Source organism: Lepidothrix coronata, unplaced genomic scaffold (genome assembly GCF_001604755.1).
Source record: "Lepidothrix coronata isolate B3197 unplaced genomic scaffold, Lepidothrix_coronata-1.0 Scaffold29, whole genome shotgun sequence".
Classification (NCBI taxonomy): Eukaryota; Metazoa; Chordata; class Aves; order Passeriformes; family Pipridae; genus Lepidothrix; species Lepidothrix coronata.
Genome location: NW_016690209.1, coordinates 5,926,999 through 5,946,398, shown reverse-complemented (window position 1 = coordinate 5,946,398; position 19,400 = coordinate 5,926,999). Strand labels below are relative to the sequence as shown.

Below are 19,400 nucleotides of genomic sequence, written 5' to 3'. Positions count from 1 at the left end.
TGAAGACAGTGCTGGACAAAGGGCTATATTTGTTAACAACAGAAGAGACAGTTTCTACACTTGAAAGGATGGCAGGAGGGAGCATTAACTTCACATTAGGACACCTTAAAAAAGACGGTAATGTGAATAGGAGGTTAAGTGTCATGAAGAGGCAGCTCTCCATGCTGTGAGATCATTGCCTCATCCCTCAAAGGCAAAAATATTTCTAAAGTAGCAAAGATTTCTGGCTCCATGGCAATCACTGTTGCTCATTAAAATAAAAACAAACCTCCACAGAAAGTGAGGAGCTCTACCTTTTCCAGTAATTTCTTTTTGATTTAAAATACAATGGTAAGAAAACTATATATTCTTTGTGTGAATTCATGCATACTGTCATTTGTTGCACAAGCTTGGGCTTACAAAACAGGAAAGCCATTTGTAAAGATCTGTTTGAAAACTCCATAGTTATTTTTTTCCCTATTGATCAGATGTAGCACCAAGTATTTGCTCTAAGCCCTTACTGACCATACTTTTCCTATAAACCCATAAAGATGTTTTCTGAATTTTTTTCGTATCACTGAGGTAAATAACTATCATTGGGAAAGTGGGAGAAATGGATAACAACAAGATACCAACAAAAGTATAATACTGCTTTTGGTTGTGTATTTTCAATACACATTGATTAGTACAAGATGTTTAGGTCATGGCTGATACCTAGTGGTCATTTTATATAATTACCACCAGGATGGTATCTTATCCATTGTAAGCCTCATGTAAAATGTATCTGGGATCACCAGCTATCTGGTCAGGCTACTTTAAAGTATTTTTAGACCTTTTTTTCAATTGAGATAGAAATAGTAAGGTAAAACACCAGTGTAGATGAAGAACATCTGTTCTTCAGTTTACCTCTGAGTCCACAAAATGCCTCTGATAATAATAGAAGCCTCTTCGACATAGATTGCAGTGGTTCAAGGCAGACTTCAGGAAGAATCTTCTATAAATTTGGTGCCATGTGTCTTTAATCTAGGAAAACAGTACTTAAATTTGACTAAATAAATAAACACATACACTCGCTATCGTGCATAGATTAATGACTGCATTTAATTTTAAAATGGAACTCCAAATTCCACTATCCATATCACGTAACATATGTTTAAATATTTCTCAGTAATTTGTCTGCAACTGGGCTATGATTAATGTGTTATTTACATTTGGCAAACGTTACAGATGACTGTCAATTTAAAAATCCACTCTTCCATGCACGTAACATAACTGAGTGCTTAAAAATACTGTCTGCAGCCAAAATACATTTAATTATACACTACAAAATAAGCTTTACATTAACACCGAGAATACATTTTTTAATTGTACCCATTAATTTACCAATTAAACCAGATTAAAGCATAGAGAAATATTTCATGGGTCTTATGTAAACAAACATTTGTAACTTTTCTTGATTAGGCTTATTTATATTTCAGTTCTTCAAAATTAAATATGTGTCTCGATACGCCTCTTTGAAAAACCCACAAAATACAATTAAGAAAATCAATTGCTTAGCTAGAAGGAAAACTCAATTTGCACTCAGCTTCCTCATGTAGAGGATATGGATCACTAACATGACCTTTACAAAAAGTGGTAAATACTGTATAGGAAAGGAGCAGCAGGTGTTTAAATGACTCTTCTACCTAGAATAAGTACAGATATTAATGTTGAAAAGGTAGCCAAAGTTACTCCAGAAAATAACTCACTGTTAAAGGAAATCTACATCTATTACTTATTAATGTATGAATTCTCATTTATTTAAAATCTTACTTTTAATTAGATAAGAAGTCTAATTACCCCTAAGGGCCTTACACTGCAATGAGATATGTTTTTTCCAAGAACATTTCGAACATACAATACAATTCCCTGGAACACTCTTAAAAAATCCTGCCTTTCTACAAGTATTTTAAAAAAAATTCTCTCTCTTCAATGTACCAATGAATTTCGAACTTCACATACAACCACACTGAAAGCTTAAGGATGCACATTATGTTTTCTCTGTATCTTGCTCACAAAGGTCTTGATTCTTCTACATAACACCTGAACAATAATTTCAAATAAGCTTTGTCATAATGTAGGTAAGAAAATCTGCTCAGCAGATTCTGACTTCAGTCTGAACTGACAGATTCCAAAGTGTTGTACTGCATTTGTCTGACAGCCAACAGAAGTGTGTGAATTGCGTGCAAGAATTCATTTAGTAATTCATTTGGAAACATCTGGATTACAAATTCAGTATTCAGAGGGAGTCTCTTGTATGCTATCTAGAAAGAACATTCAAGTGTTCACAGGGGGCTTCCATATGTCTTGTTACAATTCTGCATCTTACCAGACAAGGGTCCACTGTTACTCCTCTTGCTTCCAGATTCTTTCTGACAGTCGTCACTTCATCATTTGCCAGATAAGCTGCGTGGTCTTCATTGCACTTGATTAACTTCTCGAGTTCATTTTTTGTTTCATTACGAACATTCTAGGATAGGAATGATTAGTTAGAATTAATTATTATAGACTCAGAGATCATCAGCACCTCCTCAATAAACACTCCATTTGCTTAATAAGCCAGAACAGAAAAATTCCTCTGATGCTATTAACTATTACATTTAAGTGACTCTAAAGGGTAGCTGTGCAAGGACACTTCAAATATAATATTTTTAAGGGATAATCCACTGTCAATTTTTAATTTTTTTCTTTTCATTATGCACTGAAATTCAGAAAAAGAATAGAAGGGTGGGAAAAAAAAAAAATCATAGGTGTTAGCTCCCTTTCCCCTCCATGAATATCCACTAGCAGGGTTCACATTCACATACCACATGTGACACTGATCAGAATTGTACTTTTCACCTATTAGTTAGCAAGAACTCTCCATGGATTCATACCTTTAAGTTGCTGTTCATGAAATTCAAGTAATATAGGTTGAAGTCGCTACCTTTCCCCTACACCTGGCTACATACAGCTGACTGTAAAACTCCTTTCTCTGAAACAAATACTTTCTACTGTATTCTTTCAAACTCTACTTGCTTCTTTAAAGTATGACTGAGTTTGAGAAATATCTAGAAAAAGTAATATTAAAAGACAATTGTCTCTGGGCATTGAATGGAAGTTGTTATTTAAATTCAAAAGAAATTTCCAAAGGTTATGAGCAAATGAGAAGAGAGGTTCAGATGAATGTGGCCAATCAGAAGATACAGCTGTGATTAGAATGCTATGATAATGTCATCACATACTAATTAAATCCAGATGGAGCATGATAGGAAACTGCATGTGACTTCTACTTAAAAGGCATGCTTGAAAATTATAGAAGAGAATAGCCCAGTCTCCACCTGCTTTCATTGATTTCTTTCTACTGGAAGAACTTTAATACACAAGTCAGTGGCATAATGGCAAAGATATAATTCAGCTGAAGAATGAAAAACAGTTTACAAACCAATCTGTAGCTACGGTATGGAAAAAAAATACGAAATTCTTTGTGGTATTTAAAACAATGAAAAGTAATTCTTTTTTTTTTTCAGTCACCTAAAACATCTGAAGAGGGTTGGTATTTTTTAAAATTCACTCAAAAGTTTTACTCAAAGTAATAATCAAAGTTTTCCAAAAGTAGTGAACTACAAATTCTTTATAATTTATTTCCTTTTACCTGTTCTTTGGTGCGGCCTACCCAGTGTAACCATCTTTTTTTCCAGTCTGGACCCACCATATCTTCAATAACAGATTCAGCTGAAAAAGGAAGCATGATATTAACTATCACACAAAATATACGCAACCACCCAAATGTACAGTTCTAAACTTGGGTACATGAAGAAGAATGGACATTTTATGTCAAACAACGTAAGATATGCCATACTGAGTCGAGTCATGTGTCTTTTACTTGAAGCAACAGTTGACGTATTTTATTAAAATTTAAAAATGACTGCCAACAGGAAGATGCTTCAAAGAAGTATATAAAAACACAACAACCCTCCACTGAGACAGCCCTCCTGGTTCCAAGTCAGGCTTTTAAAAAAAAAAAAAAATCTTACCTTGCTGCAACTTGCATCAAAACTGATTATGCTAGAAACTATAAAGAGACCACTTACTTTCCTTGCATTTATTCTGTTCTCCTACATGTGCATTTGTACCATTTTTTGACTTTACAGATCTCTAGTGCTTATCTTTCAGTTGCCTCATTGCAAGAGCAGGAGCACAAGCACTTGAGGCTGTACTTTGCTAAATATTTCTATCAGTACCATTTCAAACAGTCCCCACTGGGTCAGTTGTGCTGATACAAAAGCTTGCACTGAAGTGAAGTGAACTAGATCCAGACACTGGGCCAGATTAAAAAGCACAGAAGAGTGGAATACATCACACAACTCACTGTCTTTGAGCCGACTTTGGAGCGTCTCTTCCATAAAATGAATGGCTGCATCCCACTGCTGTTTATCGGATATTGACCGATCTTCTAAGGCATTGTGCTGGATCACTCGCTGCAATACAGAATGGAATTCTAGCATGCAATAAATAATTTACTCAAGATTTAGTAAAAGTAACGTTTCTAGCATTATCTTAATTTTTTAATGTTTGATAAAGCAGCTTGTATTGGGCACATGCGATTTATTTAAGAGACACCATTCAAAGGACTGCCAAAAATATTTTTGTGGGCCTTTAGCTTGACTCTTTTCTACAGCCTAGCACAGATAAAGTAAAAAATACAGGAGAAGATATGAAACCCCTCTGGATTACAGAATCTATAAAGATGGTAATGAAACGATGTTATTTTATGTGACTACACCAAACAGAACAAATGAGCTGATGCTAAACAATTCCCACCAGGCTGTCCTGCAGCCAGTGGATTATGGATGACTTTTCTGAACCAACCAAAACAGTTTTATTAGATGTTATTTAGGGGGAAACTAATAAAAGATAATAACGAAATGAATTGAGAAAACGTATTAAAACATTATATAGAAAATGTGAGATGGACACACCTCCCTGTCATTTCAGGATTAAAACAAAAGAATGCAAAAATACTGAATATGCAACTTCAGTAAAGAAATTTCAACAGCACTTAGTCAACAAGGCAAAAAACCCCACTACATTATACCAGGCTATCCTCCGCTCTCTCGTTCCATCTATGCCGTTTAATAGTTTCTTCTTTGACAGCTTGTTTCAGTTTATCAAAGATATCATCATGCTCCTTTCCTTTTTTTTCTGTCATGAAACGGGAAAATTCTTCTTGCAAAGTCTCCCACGCCACCTAGAAAGTTAGCAAACAATTCAGCCTGAAATGGACCATTACACTGCGCACCAGCTGCTAAGTGAACATTTATGACAATTCTTGCAAGTATAAAAATTTGGAGACTTTCTGGAAAAAAAATGCAAGCATACGAGTAAGTCACTGACTTGTCCTTTTTCCATTACTAGTAAAGGCAACACTAAACTTGGCTTCACTATATTGTAGCAAGCAGAATTCTGTTAAACTTGCAAAAATCTATTAAATATGAATATACTTACTTGAAGGGTTTAACCTTGTAAAAATAGGGTTTTTTGCTCTGTAGTAGGCAAAATTCACCAGAAGAGCAAAATACAATGTTTCTGCTCTGTATGCTTCTGAACACCAAAATCTTGCCAGTCTTGTCTGACATGTAAGTTGGTTAAAAGAACTGCAGTCAGTCCTTCAAACATCACCTTAACTCTTCTGGAGTTATGCTGTCATTTTAATAAGCTTTGCACAGATTGTAATTTTTTATTTTTTTATTTAAATAACTAAATTCTTACCTCTACTGCTTTATTAGGCAGTTGCTTGTCAGTCCACTGCTTCAGCTTGATGTCCACAGTGGTGTTAAACGTCCCTGAGTTTGTAGTCTGTGCTGCTGGAAGGTATATATTCTCAATCACGTGAGTAGATACCCTTTCCCATAAAGTTTTCTCAAGAATCTCCTCCCTAAAATGGAAGTTGTAACACATGTGATGGTTTCCAAACAAGCAACTAACAAGTATGCATTCAATTTGTTAGAAACACTGAGAAAACAAGTCTACAGAACACAGGAAATACTCCTTAACGTCACAACAACTTCAACCAAAATCTGCATGGAACTAAGGACACAAATGCACAATGTTTTCAGCAGCAAAGACAGCTTCAGAAGTTGGCCTCTAAGACTCTCACAGTTGCCCCTGCACTGCACAACAGCTCTTTGCAGCCTTTAATTATACCAGGATAACCAGGCAGAGCTGTGTGTGTGTTTACGTATGGGAGGTGGGGGAACAACATGGGGGCGATTGCAAAGCATTGCCATGATCTGACTACAGTCCATGTTCCCAAAAAAGCATGTGAGTTTTGTTTCTACAGTATTCTGATTTGATTGTAGGAACATGCTGTAGTTTTCCATTTGGGATTTTCATTGATTGCTCCCAGATTTGATAAACGATGAAGCAAGTTGACAAGTCCAACCTTTTACCAAAATGTATATTGACATTCATTAACAAATGAGCTTCATGTCACTATCAAATGAAGCACTACTGTCCCATTTATCGTGCCTTTCATGAAGTAACAATGGAAACAATCCAACTTCAACCTTTCTAAATTGCAATAAACCTTAGAGTTGCAGTGAGACAACTCAGTTGAGCCAGTGTAACATGTACCCAGTACCCACAGAGTCAGTCACGTTCCTTCTGCTCCTGCCACAGTCTCTAGTACAGTTTGTGGGTTTCCTGCAGGCTAATTTTATGCTTGCTCAGAATGTTAAATCAGCTTAGATCATATGAATGCCAGATTTGGCAGAATGGTGAGAGCTAAGAGACGAAGAAAAAACTGTTCTTTTTTGGTGGTACAAGACTCAGGCCCTTTTCTTCCAAATGGGCTGAAGTTCAGGATGCAAGCCTCCTCCCTGATAATGTCCCTACTCTAACTGGGCCATCTATCAACAAAGACTGAAGAATTTCCCATAAATATCACCTCCCTCCCCCCATATCAACAGTAGCATAATTGAAAATTTCTATTTTGTGCTTGAAACGTCCTTCCTTAAGAACTAAACAGTTTGAAGCTGTCCATCTTTCATACCAGTATTAATGGGGAACAAAGTCCCTAATTTTTCTACTGTTGAAAAAGCTGTTCAGCGTATTCAGCGTAGTAAAAGTATTTATACAAAATTGAAAGGAACTCAAGGATTTAAATGTTGAAAAAATTACCTTTGAATAAATATTGCCACCAGCAAAAAAAAAATGATTAAAAATCTTTTAAAGAGCTTTGTTTAAAGTAGGATAATTTAATAGTGTTCAAGCAGAGATCAATTATTGATCATTCTTGATCACCATTAAAAGAACCAGGGATGTGGCAAATTAGTTTCACTTGCATTCACTTGCAGGGTGTGCTGGAACCCATCTGTTATGGATTTTACCACTTAAAATGCACTGCAGGAGAAGTGTACTTCTCTGATTAAGAACAAATGCAATCTCATTCCTTCTTTACTGATTATCAATATGAACACATTTTTGCTTTGCTTAATCTAATCAAACTTAATTGGAAGGAATGGAAATTTTAACAGAATAGAAACACTTGCATTCATCAAATGCATTGCTGTTTTTAGTCTGGATATAATGACATTTTCATAAAAGCATTTTTTTCAGGTCTTAGCTTTGCAGTGGTAATTTATAGCTCATTAAGTGTAATAAATCTAGAATCACCACTACACTCTAACTTTCAAAGGAAATGCACAGAAGCATTCATGTTGTGCACCCACCCAATCCATAACATGAAATGAAGCAGACTAGATGTGGGCCAGAGTTCTTCAGCATCTATTACACAGCCAACAACAGCAAACAACAGAACAACAACCTGCATTACATTTGGACTAGAACAATATTTCAGACTGACACACTGCATACAAGTCTTTCTCTGAACACAGCCACATACCCAGCATTATTCTAATGTTCTTAAGACTCAGACAGTTTATCTCGTTTTTTAACCTTTGACCAAGTTGCAGTTCATTTCAGGTCACTGAACATAAAGGCATTAAAGAAATCTTTTTTTTATTGTTCTCAGTTGTGATACAGGCTGTCAAAGTAACCCTCTGTGTTGGCTACTGTCCTCTCAGCCTACATGTACAGTGGCTTTACTATGCAGTGATGCTACACGGTTAAAGTGCTTAGGCTGAGCTCTCTCTCACACCTGTGCTGCCTTACAGAGAAGTAGGTCAGCGTAGTACAGTGCCAGTGATTGAGGCTACCAACAAGATCCACATGTAGGATAGAACTCTCAAACATCCAGATTAGCTCTTTTTACAGCCAGGAATTACACATTCTTTCAATTTCCAAATCTCTGATACCCCGATTTCCAACATCAAATACATTATTTTGAAACACACAAGGACAATCCCCAAACATCAAGAGGAATTACTCATTCATACTTCAAATGAACATCTGAAAACTTATTTATTATGACTGTTCCTTTGCATTTTTGAGGAATATCTATTGTTCATTACACCGTATAAAAACAGAAGTACAAACTGATACCATATAATTTTTGTGGAGAGGTTATACAAGTATTTCCTGATTCAGAATAACAAACAAACATAGACAACTGTCACAGGGACAAAGGACATGATAATACACTGTCCAAGAAAACCAGTTTCTTACTTGTATTTGAGAATTTTGTTTACTAGAACTCTTTATATTTTAAAAGCAAACTTCTGATAGTTAACAAAATAATAAAACCCAACGAAACAAAAAAAAACAAGGGAAAAAAGAAAAAAATTACCATACCAGTGCTTTGGTGTGACCTGAGTCAAACTTATGACTTCATCGAGAATCTCATTCTTTGCTTTTTCAAACAATTCATTCTGTGCAAAAGGAAACAATAAGATTAAGTATAGTCTGATCATGTTTCTATTCAAAAAGTAAAAAAACAAACAAACAAATCGTTTTCTTACAGCCTTTAAACCTCAAATGATACCTCCTAGTCATGTTCTGTCATGATCACAAAGAAACACTGACCTGTTCCTGGGGGCAAGTTAGGTCAGATAACTGTATACTAGAAGAATGAAGGACTTAAGTATTGAAGTATCACAATGTTGAAGAATAGTATTTCATAAAACAGAGCTCAGTATTTCCTTCCCCTAAAATAATATACACTGTCCTCACACTTTAAATGTCAGTACTTTATGTTAACTTTAACAAATCTTTACAAATGAGATTAAATGGCATAAATTTTAATTCATAATCTTCAACCCTTTGAAGCACAGCAGTTAAAGCAGTTAAATTTACCCTGTCCAGCTCTCGCAATCGGGGGTAATTGTTCTTCCATTCAGTCTCGAGATTGAAACGTGTGGCTGCAAAAATCAGAAACAAGACCTTAATTTTTTTAATTGTGTATATGAACTTGATGATTACCTTAAAGGTTTAGCAGCTCCTAGAATTGCCACAAATTTTGATTATAACAAAATTATAACAAAAGACACATGTTAAGTGTGTCTGCGAAGCAGAATTTTTGGCTGTCTATGTCCAAATATTCTGTCTGTAATTCACAGAATCCATGCATTAAAAAAACATAATGAAAAGAGCTATTCAACTTCCAGCTCTGCACAAGTCAGTGCTGCCCAGGCCTTTGTGTAGAAAGCCATTTTAAACAACATCTGAATCCAGTGGAAGAACTGTGTTTTGCTCATGAAAAAAAAGCAAACACCAAAAACACCTTGATTTTCCTCTTCATACTTATTTGCTCCTTTGGTTTTTAGAGCAAGTGGGTACTTCATACCATGAATTACTTTTTTGGGTCTTTTTATAAAGATTTACAGGGGTGATCATCAATTAACAAGAAATATTGAGCATATAAAACACATAAAACATAATTGCCCAAGCATGTTAGCAAAAGTCAGTCCTTATATGTTACAGTCCTTATACGTCCTTATATGTGGAAGAACTACCTGTTTAACAGCAAGTTGCTATTTCACTTGTTTTTTTGAAAAGATGTTTACCTTTAAAAGCATCTGCTTGCTGCTCCACAGACTCTCTCACCATTTTCCAAAAGCAATCTGACACAGCAAGACTTAAGTTCTTTGTTGTTACCTGATGTGCTTTCAGCATAGATGTCCTGTAAAGAAAGACAGCTAGAGGAGATTCAATGCTTACCAATGCTTTCTGGCCCGTAATTTCTCCTCCCAAGAATAAAGCTTTGCTTTTTATAGCAGAAAATAACATGTAAATGTGCGCTTAAACCAAATTCCAGTATCTTCCTCCAAAATACGCAGTGTAGATAATCACCAAAGCAGGGGGAAAAGCCCCAAAACAAAGCAAACAAACAAAAACCCCTCACCACAAATAATTTTTTATTCTAGAGGCTGCAGTGCAGGTACTCAGTCCCAAAGACCACATAGGGTATCTTCCTGACAAATACCAGCCTGTGAAATCAAAACTCTGCTCTATCAACTTCCCACCAGGTTACCCTCTGAATACTACATTGTCACACTAAGATAACAGATATTCAGAGGCACCACAAGTCATAGTCAGGCTGGGTTCCCTCCTCCCTGCTGTACTAAGTGCCTGGACACAGGCTAGAACTTAGTTTCTGTAGAGCCAATGGAGAGACACAGAAAAACCTTGGAAGAGAGGCCCAGAACTCCAGCGGAATCAAGTGCTGCCTGTCTGTCTCCACTGTCTTAGAGCAAGCATTAGGAAACCAGGACAACTTGGTCACCTCAACATTGTACTTAATTTAAGCAGATTAAATCTCAAAAAGTGTTTCCACATTGCAATCCTTTTAAATTCAACAAGAAAAAGTGATGCTAGGATTTACCAACACAGGCTCATTTTAGTAAAAAGAATAAAATAGCAACATACTTTAATAGCTTTGAATTTTGAAAAAATTCCTCTTCATATTCTTTAATAGATTCAATGCTTTCACTGCTGTTTCCTAGAGAAAGAAAAGAGTGCTGCAACAGTTCCATCTAGACAGTTTTCTCTGCTACCAAGGACAAAATAAGCAGAGTTAGAGCTCTCTTTACCTTTTCCAGTAACAACTGCAAAATAACCCAAAGCTTTCATTGGGAAGAGTTTGCCTTCAATGATTTGCTGGATCTATGAAAATAAAGGATTAAAAAGCCATGGTTAACTTTGCACAGAGACATCCTTTCCTTCATTTCCTTTGGCACAATTTTAAAGACAGATCTGGTTACATCTCTGCATAGAGTACTGCAGGATGCAGTTTGTCATGGGACTATGAGTTCTACTGATATTTAAAACAAACAAAAAAATAAAGGCATAAAACAAATACGACATAATACAGCAAAACACAAAATAAAGCAAAAATGCCTATTTGGGAAATGGAACTTGTTCAGGTCACCTTCATGAAACAAATCAGTATTGTAGCAAGCTGAGACTGCAGTCACACAGTTGATCACTAAAAGCAAGGCCTGAGAGAGATTAAAACAACAACCATCAAAAAAAAAAATCATACTGAATACAAAAATAAGCACTCAAAAGCATCTATAACAGGTAGGTCAGGTCCAATGTTTACAACAGCGTCTCAAGTATTTTACCATGTGTGACTTTAGCCATCACAATGTGATAAAACCAGTTTCAACTCACCCTGTTTGGGCTAGCCACGTTTTTCTCTGCAAGATCAACCTTTGTCAACACAAAAATTGTCCTTTTTCCTTGGGGATCCATTTGGCTGACTAAGTCTGTGACAATGCTGCGTTCTGCATCCACCGACCCATCTAAAATACACACGAAGTTGTGTTTCAGGGACGATGTAATCTAACACACTGAAGACACGGTAGGTGTCAAATAAGTTTCATGCTACAACTTAAAACCAGTAAAATTAGACATATTTTTGGGTACACAGAGTGACAATTTGCTTTGTTCCCAGCATCATAAAAAACTAGTTTGTTCTATTTAAGTTTAGAACAATACCAGCTTGCTCAAAATATTCAACTCCATTATTAAATACTTAAAATACTTCTGAAGAAATCTTGAATATTACCACCACCATTTTTCTTTAATGATTAAAAACTCTTATCAAAAAGCTGCTTTTTGCCACAAATTCTGCACAGATTGCCTTAATTTATAAACAGACATTCCACAGCATTCTGTTTTGTACACCATACAAATTAGCACAAAAGGTAATTTAATACAATCAGGGTAGATCCCAGAGTAACATAAGAACCATGATTAAAACAAAATGTCCTGCCAGTTGGATAACTATCTAGACTCTGATTACCTTGAATACAGAGGATGATGGCATTAGGATTCTGCATGTAGGCCTTGCTGATGCTAAAGATAGTTTCCTTTGTATCTGGAGCCATACCTGATGTCACAGTCTTTAATATGTATATGGAAATACATATTTAAAGGAAAGAAAAAAGAAAACAAAGATGTTAAAAAAACCCCCAACAGCTAATGTTCTCACCAATAACACTACCTCAGTTTCATGTGTTAATTTAAATAATTTTTTTATTTATTCCATACTTACACTAATGACTCCAGGTAAATCAACCAATACCATTCTCTGTAAACCAGGACCTTTCACACTTAAGGAGATGGTCTGTGAGGTAAAATTGAAATTCAAGATTTATACACACACCTACTTTGCATGTTGTTGCATACACAAACACACACATATAAAACTACATAAATGCATATTTACACACATATGCTTTAATCAGTAACAACCCGTAAATTTTAAATAGGAAGTACAACTTTAAATGCAAGTAACTGTTATATAAAACTGATTTTAACAGTTTAACAGTCCAAATACACTTTGCAAGTGCAAACTATAAAGTATACACTAACTAGATTCACCACAGTATCCTATTTGAAGAATACTTACAAAAGATATACATGTGCAGACATTTGCCATTAAATATTTGAGAAGTCTTACCTCAGTGCTAACAGTGCACCCTTCTTTCACACTATTTCTCATTCTGATTTCTATTTCATTTCTCAAAGCTGCAAGCTGTTACAAGAAAAGCAAAATATCAAATTTCACTCCAATTAAACAGGGGCTTACAGATCACAAAGACACAATTTTTTTCAGAGTTAATAAAAGTCACACTGACTTCCAGTCACTTTTTTATACTTACATCCTCTTCTTTGGTCAGATCAAACTCCCGAGAGCTGTCTTTGAATAAAGCCACATGGTGGGGACCTTCACTAAGGGTCACCTAAATGGTAAAAGCCCAATGAGAAAGCACAGCAAATCTAACACAGAGAAACGTGAGAAGTATGTGCACTTCCCACTGTAGAAATACAACTATATATAATGCTTATTTAGCAAAGAATTACTAATGGTAGGCATTACTACTATACAGACAGTATACTTGGATTATATATTGGCATGTAGAGGTTTTATCATTGGCTGAAACAACCCTCTTGCTTAGAGGCCATTTTATAAACATATGTTTACATAAACTTCAATTAATGGCATGATCAGAGAGAGAATAATACAGCAAATGCTGATTCAGAGATTAGGATGCTTCTTACCTTAACAGGGGAGCGTGTCATCATCTCCCCAGACCCTCGAGGGAATATGCGGGCTTGGGCGATCATTTCTAACACGCTGGTTTTTCCTGCACTTTGATCTCCAACCACCACCACCTTAAGTGAAAGTTTAAATAGTTGTTGGCTTTCAGCAGGACATTCTGAAAGCTTAGACAGGCTGACTAGAAATACATGAATCTGTATCAAGAGCAGGTGTATTCTGTTTGATAATAAATTCATTAGTTTAAAGATGGAATCTTTGAAGAAGTACTAAGTTGTAGTCATGCAAAAAAATTGACTTAGTATAGTCCACAAAGCACCACCTAATGAAGAGAGGAAGGACTTGTTGCTCTCGTGGCAGGCAGCACTTCTCTTCTTGTACAAGATCCTTTCAGCCAGCAAAACACTACACATCTAATATATACTTATCCTGAAGCTGAATTCTGAAGTAGTTGCTGTCATTTCCCCATCGTAGTGGTTTCCTATAGAAGCTACCAGTGCTACAGGTGGTTGTGCAAGCAGGAAGCATTCCTGGCTGTCCCCTACACTAGCAGTCAGGCCAGTCAAACCCCTTCCCACAGCCCCCTCCAAAATCAGCACTGCTGCAGGGAGACAGCCAGGACACCTTACCCTCTGAGCTCCACTCACACACACTGGCAAACAACAGCCATTTTACGAAGCCAAGGAGGATGGGGTGCCCTGACTGAAACCATTTAAAATGAAAAGCTGAGCACAGCAGCAGTATCTGAACTTAGACAGAGAATATAATTGAACGCTTTATTCAATTATAAGACTGGTGTTTCATAAAAAAATCACTGAATTTGTTATGTACTTACTCTAGGTAGGTGATCTTGAGTGTTATAACTGGCATCATAATCAGACAGTATGTCAAGTACTTCAGAATACATATCAATCAAGGATTTCTGCAAAAAAGAAGCACAGAAAGAAAACACAGCCAATTAAGACAACAAAGACTGAGTTTCAGACTACTTCATCTATAAACTCACGTGTAAAAATGCTTTTATTCTCTCCCGATGGTTTGAAATCTCAACTGTCTACACTGCAGCTCAGATCTTTGTTTCATGAAGTACAATACCAAGTAAAGTCACTCGTGCCTCCTGTGGATGAAAATACTACAGCATTTTGCTGAAGGAGGAAAATGAGAGCTCTTACTTATGTACAGCATAAGAGAACAACAGAGCTCAAAATTCAGTTTCCAAGCTAAGAAGCTGAACTGAGTTCCTTCCATTAAACATTGACTTACATCTTTAGTTTGATGAACAATAAGCATTAACAAAGGTATAGAGTTATCAGTCTCATTCTGTACAAATAAGAACTCTTTATCTTCCAGTTCTCAGAGGAAAGAGCAAGATCAATATTGGTCAGTGAATGATGCAGAGAGAGGTAGAAAACATCCATTTTTAGAATGCTCAGGATGTTGGCAGGCAAAAGCAAAAGCATACTTAGTTCAGTCTCCCTGGATTTATACAGAGCCATTAAATGTTTCCTGACCCCATAACTTATTCCTACCAAACTCAGTAAGAGCCATGACACAGCATAAAGGTATCAGACTGTGTGTGTAAGAAGGTAAGGTGTAAGAAGACCTGGAAGCAAGATTATTAGAAAATACAGTGAAGCTAAATCAAATAAGCCAATCCCATTTCCCAATCACTTGGGTAGGTTATTTAGTTAGATGTGGTAACCCCTTTGTGCTCTTCAACTGAAGTCACTTCCAAAAGCTATGTACTTAAAAAAAAAAAGGGATGGGACGTATAACAGCCTGGATGAGTCAAAAAATTAGCAGAAGTATCTTAAAACTAATGTTAAAAGTTCATATATGAATTAAAAAATGGAACAGCATCATGGAAATAGTGGAAAATGTGGGATAATTACATTTCTATGTGGTTTTGTAGCACATAAATACCTTTAACTTCCTCTGATGAATTCCCTTGTCATCTCTTTGCAGTACCAATTTTCTTAATTCTTTGTTCTCCTTCTCTAGTCGCTCAAGCATTCTTTGGTATTTGAGCTATAAAACAGAAGGACAAATATACTTGTGTAATTATGGAAATAGTACACTCACATATGCAACGTTTTACCTATGGAAAATGTATAATCCCTCAGGCAAGTCCTTCAAAAATATGGAAACCTTTGTGATCATTAGCTATTAAAAATACAAGGCCATCAAGCAAAGACCACTAGAATTTTTTTTTGCAATGCAACTCTTTTGCTTCCAAAGTCCTAATAAGACCACACATAAATCAATCTTTAGGCATCTTAAGCATCATTTTCAAAGAAGCTACGCTTATGGAATCAGACAGAAATTAGTGTCAGTGGGAACTGGCCATTCAACCAAAAAGGTCACAGGGCTTAAATGTGAATCAGCATACAACCTCAGCTCAAGACACAGCTGTACCAGCTCAGTCCTGTTTAGGAGATTATCATAGTACTCTGAAGATTATATATTTTTTTTTCTTTTTTGGTATCTACTCTGAAAACCATTTTCTATGATGTAGTAATGCGTTTGGCCTGAGTATATTTTTAAGAACAAAAGAAATTTTAAGCTGTTAGTAAAAAAAAATGTAAATAATAAATGCATGCAAAACTAGCAAATATATGAAGAGGCTACAAAAACCCGTCTCAAAACAATGTGGCTGAGCCAAAAAGACAATCAATTTAGAAGTGAATAGATAAAAGATTAAGTACATTAACTTTAGAAAAGTGAGTAAGCAAACCAAAATACTGATAAATATGATTAACATGCATCAGCCTTGAAAAAATCTAGCTTAAAAATAACTAGTTCTGCCTTGCTAATCAAGGAGATTAAAACTTTGTTGGAATGAGGTCTTGCATTCTGTAAGTCACTGTCAGAGAAAGAACAGACTAGATTGATCTTTGGTCTGTGCCAACACACAGAACTCTGTATTGATAAACTCAGATTGAAAAAAGCACTGCAGTTTAACCAAAAGTATTTCAGGGTTGCTTTTGTCTAGTAAATCTGAGTCTGCTGCACATAAATCACTACTTAAGACACCAGTAACTCAGAAAAGTCACCTGAGTGCGTAAAAGTTCTTCTTGAAGTTGATCAATCTTCTCTTTGTCAGAAACCTACAAAGAAAAATAATCATGGCTACTATCACTTGTTTAGTTCAACCACTGCAAATAACCAAACCACAAACTGAAAGCTTCGCTCCACATAAGAAAACTGACTTAACATGCATTTTAAAGCAAGTAAAATTCTTCAATTAGCATTTGAGATTTAAGGCTGATGGAAACCTCCACCTGCTACAGGAGATTCACATCAAAGAACTGTCTGAATTTCAGTACATGCAAATGTAAAAAATAATCCTTCAAGACTTAACGCTAGGAAAGTGGGCTTAGGGAAAAGCAACTTTATACAGTGCTGAGGGAGTTTTCGGGCCAGTGAACTAAATGTAAGTTTTGTGGTCAAATTCTCAGGATCTCGTATGTTAATTCTCTGAATTAGCATGATGTTAATGGGATAAAATCACTAGACACCTGATTGCTACAGAAACTACTTCCAAGTGAGTATTCACCAATTCTGAATATTCACGAGGATTCTTATTTCATACTTGTTTGTCAGAATTATAAATCTAAACAAGCCACACAACTTCATAAATGTTAGGTAGGTAGGACAGTCTTGAAGGGTTATTTCAAAATTATTTAAATTACATTAAAACCTGGAAAAATTAAGATATTATAGTACAAGATATTTTGAAGTTCAAGGCATTAATGTAATAAGATCAGGCACTAAGAACCATTTTTAGACAAATATTCATAAAATATGTTCATCAAGATGTAATAAATAGTTGTTTAAAACAATCCCCTTTTAATAACACAGACAAAAGTATAAATGTTGCAATACAAATTGCTATGATGTAAATATTTACAAACAGCATAAAATCCAATAGTTGACAGATGAAATATTCAATTTAGAAAAAATTGTAATCTAAACAATTACTGGAAGCTTTAATATTTAAATAAACTTTATGTAATAAAGCTCGTGACATTTACAACTCAAAGCAGCTTCAGATCAGAAGAGCATACTATCTACTATGCAGAGGACAGCTGTCATTTAGACATAAATTAATTCTGTTACTATAATTTCACAGCAGTTGTTACAGATTAAACAAGACAAAAATCCACAATTATTCATAGTGATCAATATTATTTAGCTATTAAGACTGTAATGTACAGAATTCTGTCTGCACTTTATAGAAAGAAATCCAAGCTGACACTTCCATCTTTGTCCAATTATTTTCTTGGTTGAGTAAAAGCAAAGAGGAAGTGCTGTCAATTAGCTTTTCATTTCTGTTAATTAGTTCAGCGGTAGCAAAAGCGCATCAGAAACAGGGTTAGTTTAGCAGAGAGGACTTGATGGTGCAGCCACAAGGTGGTATATGTAAATAAATATTTACATATACACACACTTTCAACACCTCAGAGACATAAGGGGAAAATAAAAGTAGGAGGGCAAAGAGAATGGTGTGGAGAGTCATAAGAAACAAGAAAATTAAGTAAAGAAAAGGAAAACAAAGTATTTCCATGTGGTACAGACTTTCAAAACAGTCAATATTTTCCTGTTCTCTGCTCTTAAGCATGCTGTTCTCAAAGGACTTGTGATGCACCTCTGAAACCCATCCCTACTGACACCTCTGACCACATGAGTAGTGTCTCTATGGGCTGTGTGCTTACGTTCAACACAGTGAGTCAAAATATTACACACAGCGGACAAGTTGCAAGATATGAAGCAAAGAATTATCTGGCACTAGATGGTTAATTCTGACAAGGACAATTAGGTAAGCTATGTCAAAAATAACAAACAGCTCTAGAATGATGTATTTGCCTCAGTGTTTAGTGCAGGTGTTATTTCAGTGTTAGTACCAACAGTGCTTTGAACACGTACTCCACAAACAGTGCTAAAAATGTTTAAGCTGCCAATATTGAAAAGCTCAAACTAACAATCTGAAGTATCGATAACCACACGACTAATCTACAATTTCTACACAAAAAAAAAAGTAAAATAAAAAATTAACCACTAAAGTATGTCTACACAGGCACATCAGTTTTTGTTCAATCCAGTTAAGGATGGTTTGTACATCAAGATTCCTCCTTCTTTCCCCATTGCCAGCATAAAGAGCTGTGACAAAACTGGAGAGCCATTTTTAATCAAAGATTCCTGCACACAGATGCAGATACCTGTTTACTAAGATTACCAAAAGCTCCTCAAATATTTTGCAGAGCTGTTGCTTTCCAACAATATTTGCTACATATTGTACAAAATAATGACATGCCTCTGAAAATCCAGTACCTTCAAAACCACAGTTACTGCTCTCATATATTCTCTAACAATACTACAAATAATTTTAAATTGATCATCTACAAAACTACAATGATTTCCACATAAATGAAACTATCAAGGTCCAGACCAAATGCATTCAAGCAGCCATGCAAAGTGCACCTCTATAAACTCAAAAATTATACTGCTAAATATTCATGATAAGGTTGACCAAAAAAACCCAACAGGAAACAATCGCCTTTTTGTTTTTAGTATCCTCTCTTGAGTGTGAGATGGTTCTTACTATTATTTCATTTACAACTGTGATAGATCTAATATTGAGTAATTAAATTAAAATAGAAAAATGTGCAAGAAAATCGGCCAACAAAACTTCTCTAGAGAGGCAAGGAAGCCAACTCAGTTAAAAAATAAACAACATCAGTTTATATATTTTCAAAAGGACCTACAACAGTTTATTTCCATGACAGGAACAATTTATTCTTCTAAAGGAGAATCTGGATCAATAATTAGGATCTTTGAGTCCTATCACCATATTAAGATATTAAAGAAAATAGTCTAACATCTCTTTTAATTTGATGCAAGCAAAAAGATTAGTGTGACAAACAAGGACACATTC

The 19,400-nt window shown here is 35.6% G+C and overlaps 1 protein-coding gene across 9 annotated transcripts in view; it reads right to left on the bottom strand.

The window, feature by feature from the left end:
- Window positions 1-19,400, bottom strand: part of OPA1 (OPA1, mitochondrial dynamin like GTPase) — a 53,292-nt gene that overhangs the window by 20,895 nt on the left and 12,997 nt on the right. For all 9 annotated transcript variants that reach the window (XM_017810700.1, XM_017810704.1, XM_017810701.1 and 6 more), the window contains 20 exons: window positions 16,519-16,572; window positions 15,389-15,493; window positions 14,301-14,387; window positions 13,468-13,581; window positions 13,068-13,148; window positions 12,866-12,940; window positions 12,458-12,529; window positions 12,206-12,305; window positions 11,572-11,702; window positions 10,989-11,061; window positions 10,825-10,897; window positions 9,963-10,078; window positions 9,253-9,317; window positions 8,752-8,828; window positions 5,770-5,935; window positions 5,096-5,248; window positions 4,370-4,478; window positions 3,653-3,732; window positions 2,348-2,488; window positions 886-1,002 (listed from right to left, as the gene is read on the bottom strand). In XM_017810700.1, coding sequence (XP_017666189.1) covers window positions 886-1,002; window positions 2,348-2,488; window positions 3,653-3,732; window positions 4,370-4,478; window positions 5,096-5,248; window positions 5,770-5,935; window positions 8,752-8,828; window positions 9,253-9,317; window positions 9,963-10,078; window positions 10,825-10,897; window positions 10,989-11,061; window positions 11,572-11,702; window positions 12,206-12,305; window positions 12,458-12,529; window positions 12,866-12,940; window positions 13,068-13,148; window positions 13,468-13,581; window positions 14,301-14,387; window positions 15,389-15,493; window positions 16,519-16,572 — 1,989 coding nt within the window. The remainder of the gene's footprint in view (window positions 1-885; window positions 1,003-2,347; window positions 2,489-3,652; window positions 3,733-4,369; window positions 4,479-5,095; window positions 5,249-5,769; window positions 5,936-8,751; window positions 8,829-9,252; window positions 9,318-9,962; window positions 10,079-10,824; window positions 10,898-10,988; window positions 11,062-11,571; window positions 11,703-12,205; window positions 12,306-12,457; window positions 12,530-12,865; window positions 12,941-13,067; window positions 13,149-13,467; window positions 13,582-14,300; window positions 14,388-15,388; window positions 15,494-16,518; window positions 16,573-19,400) is intronic.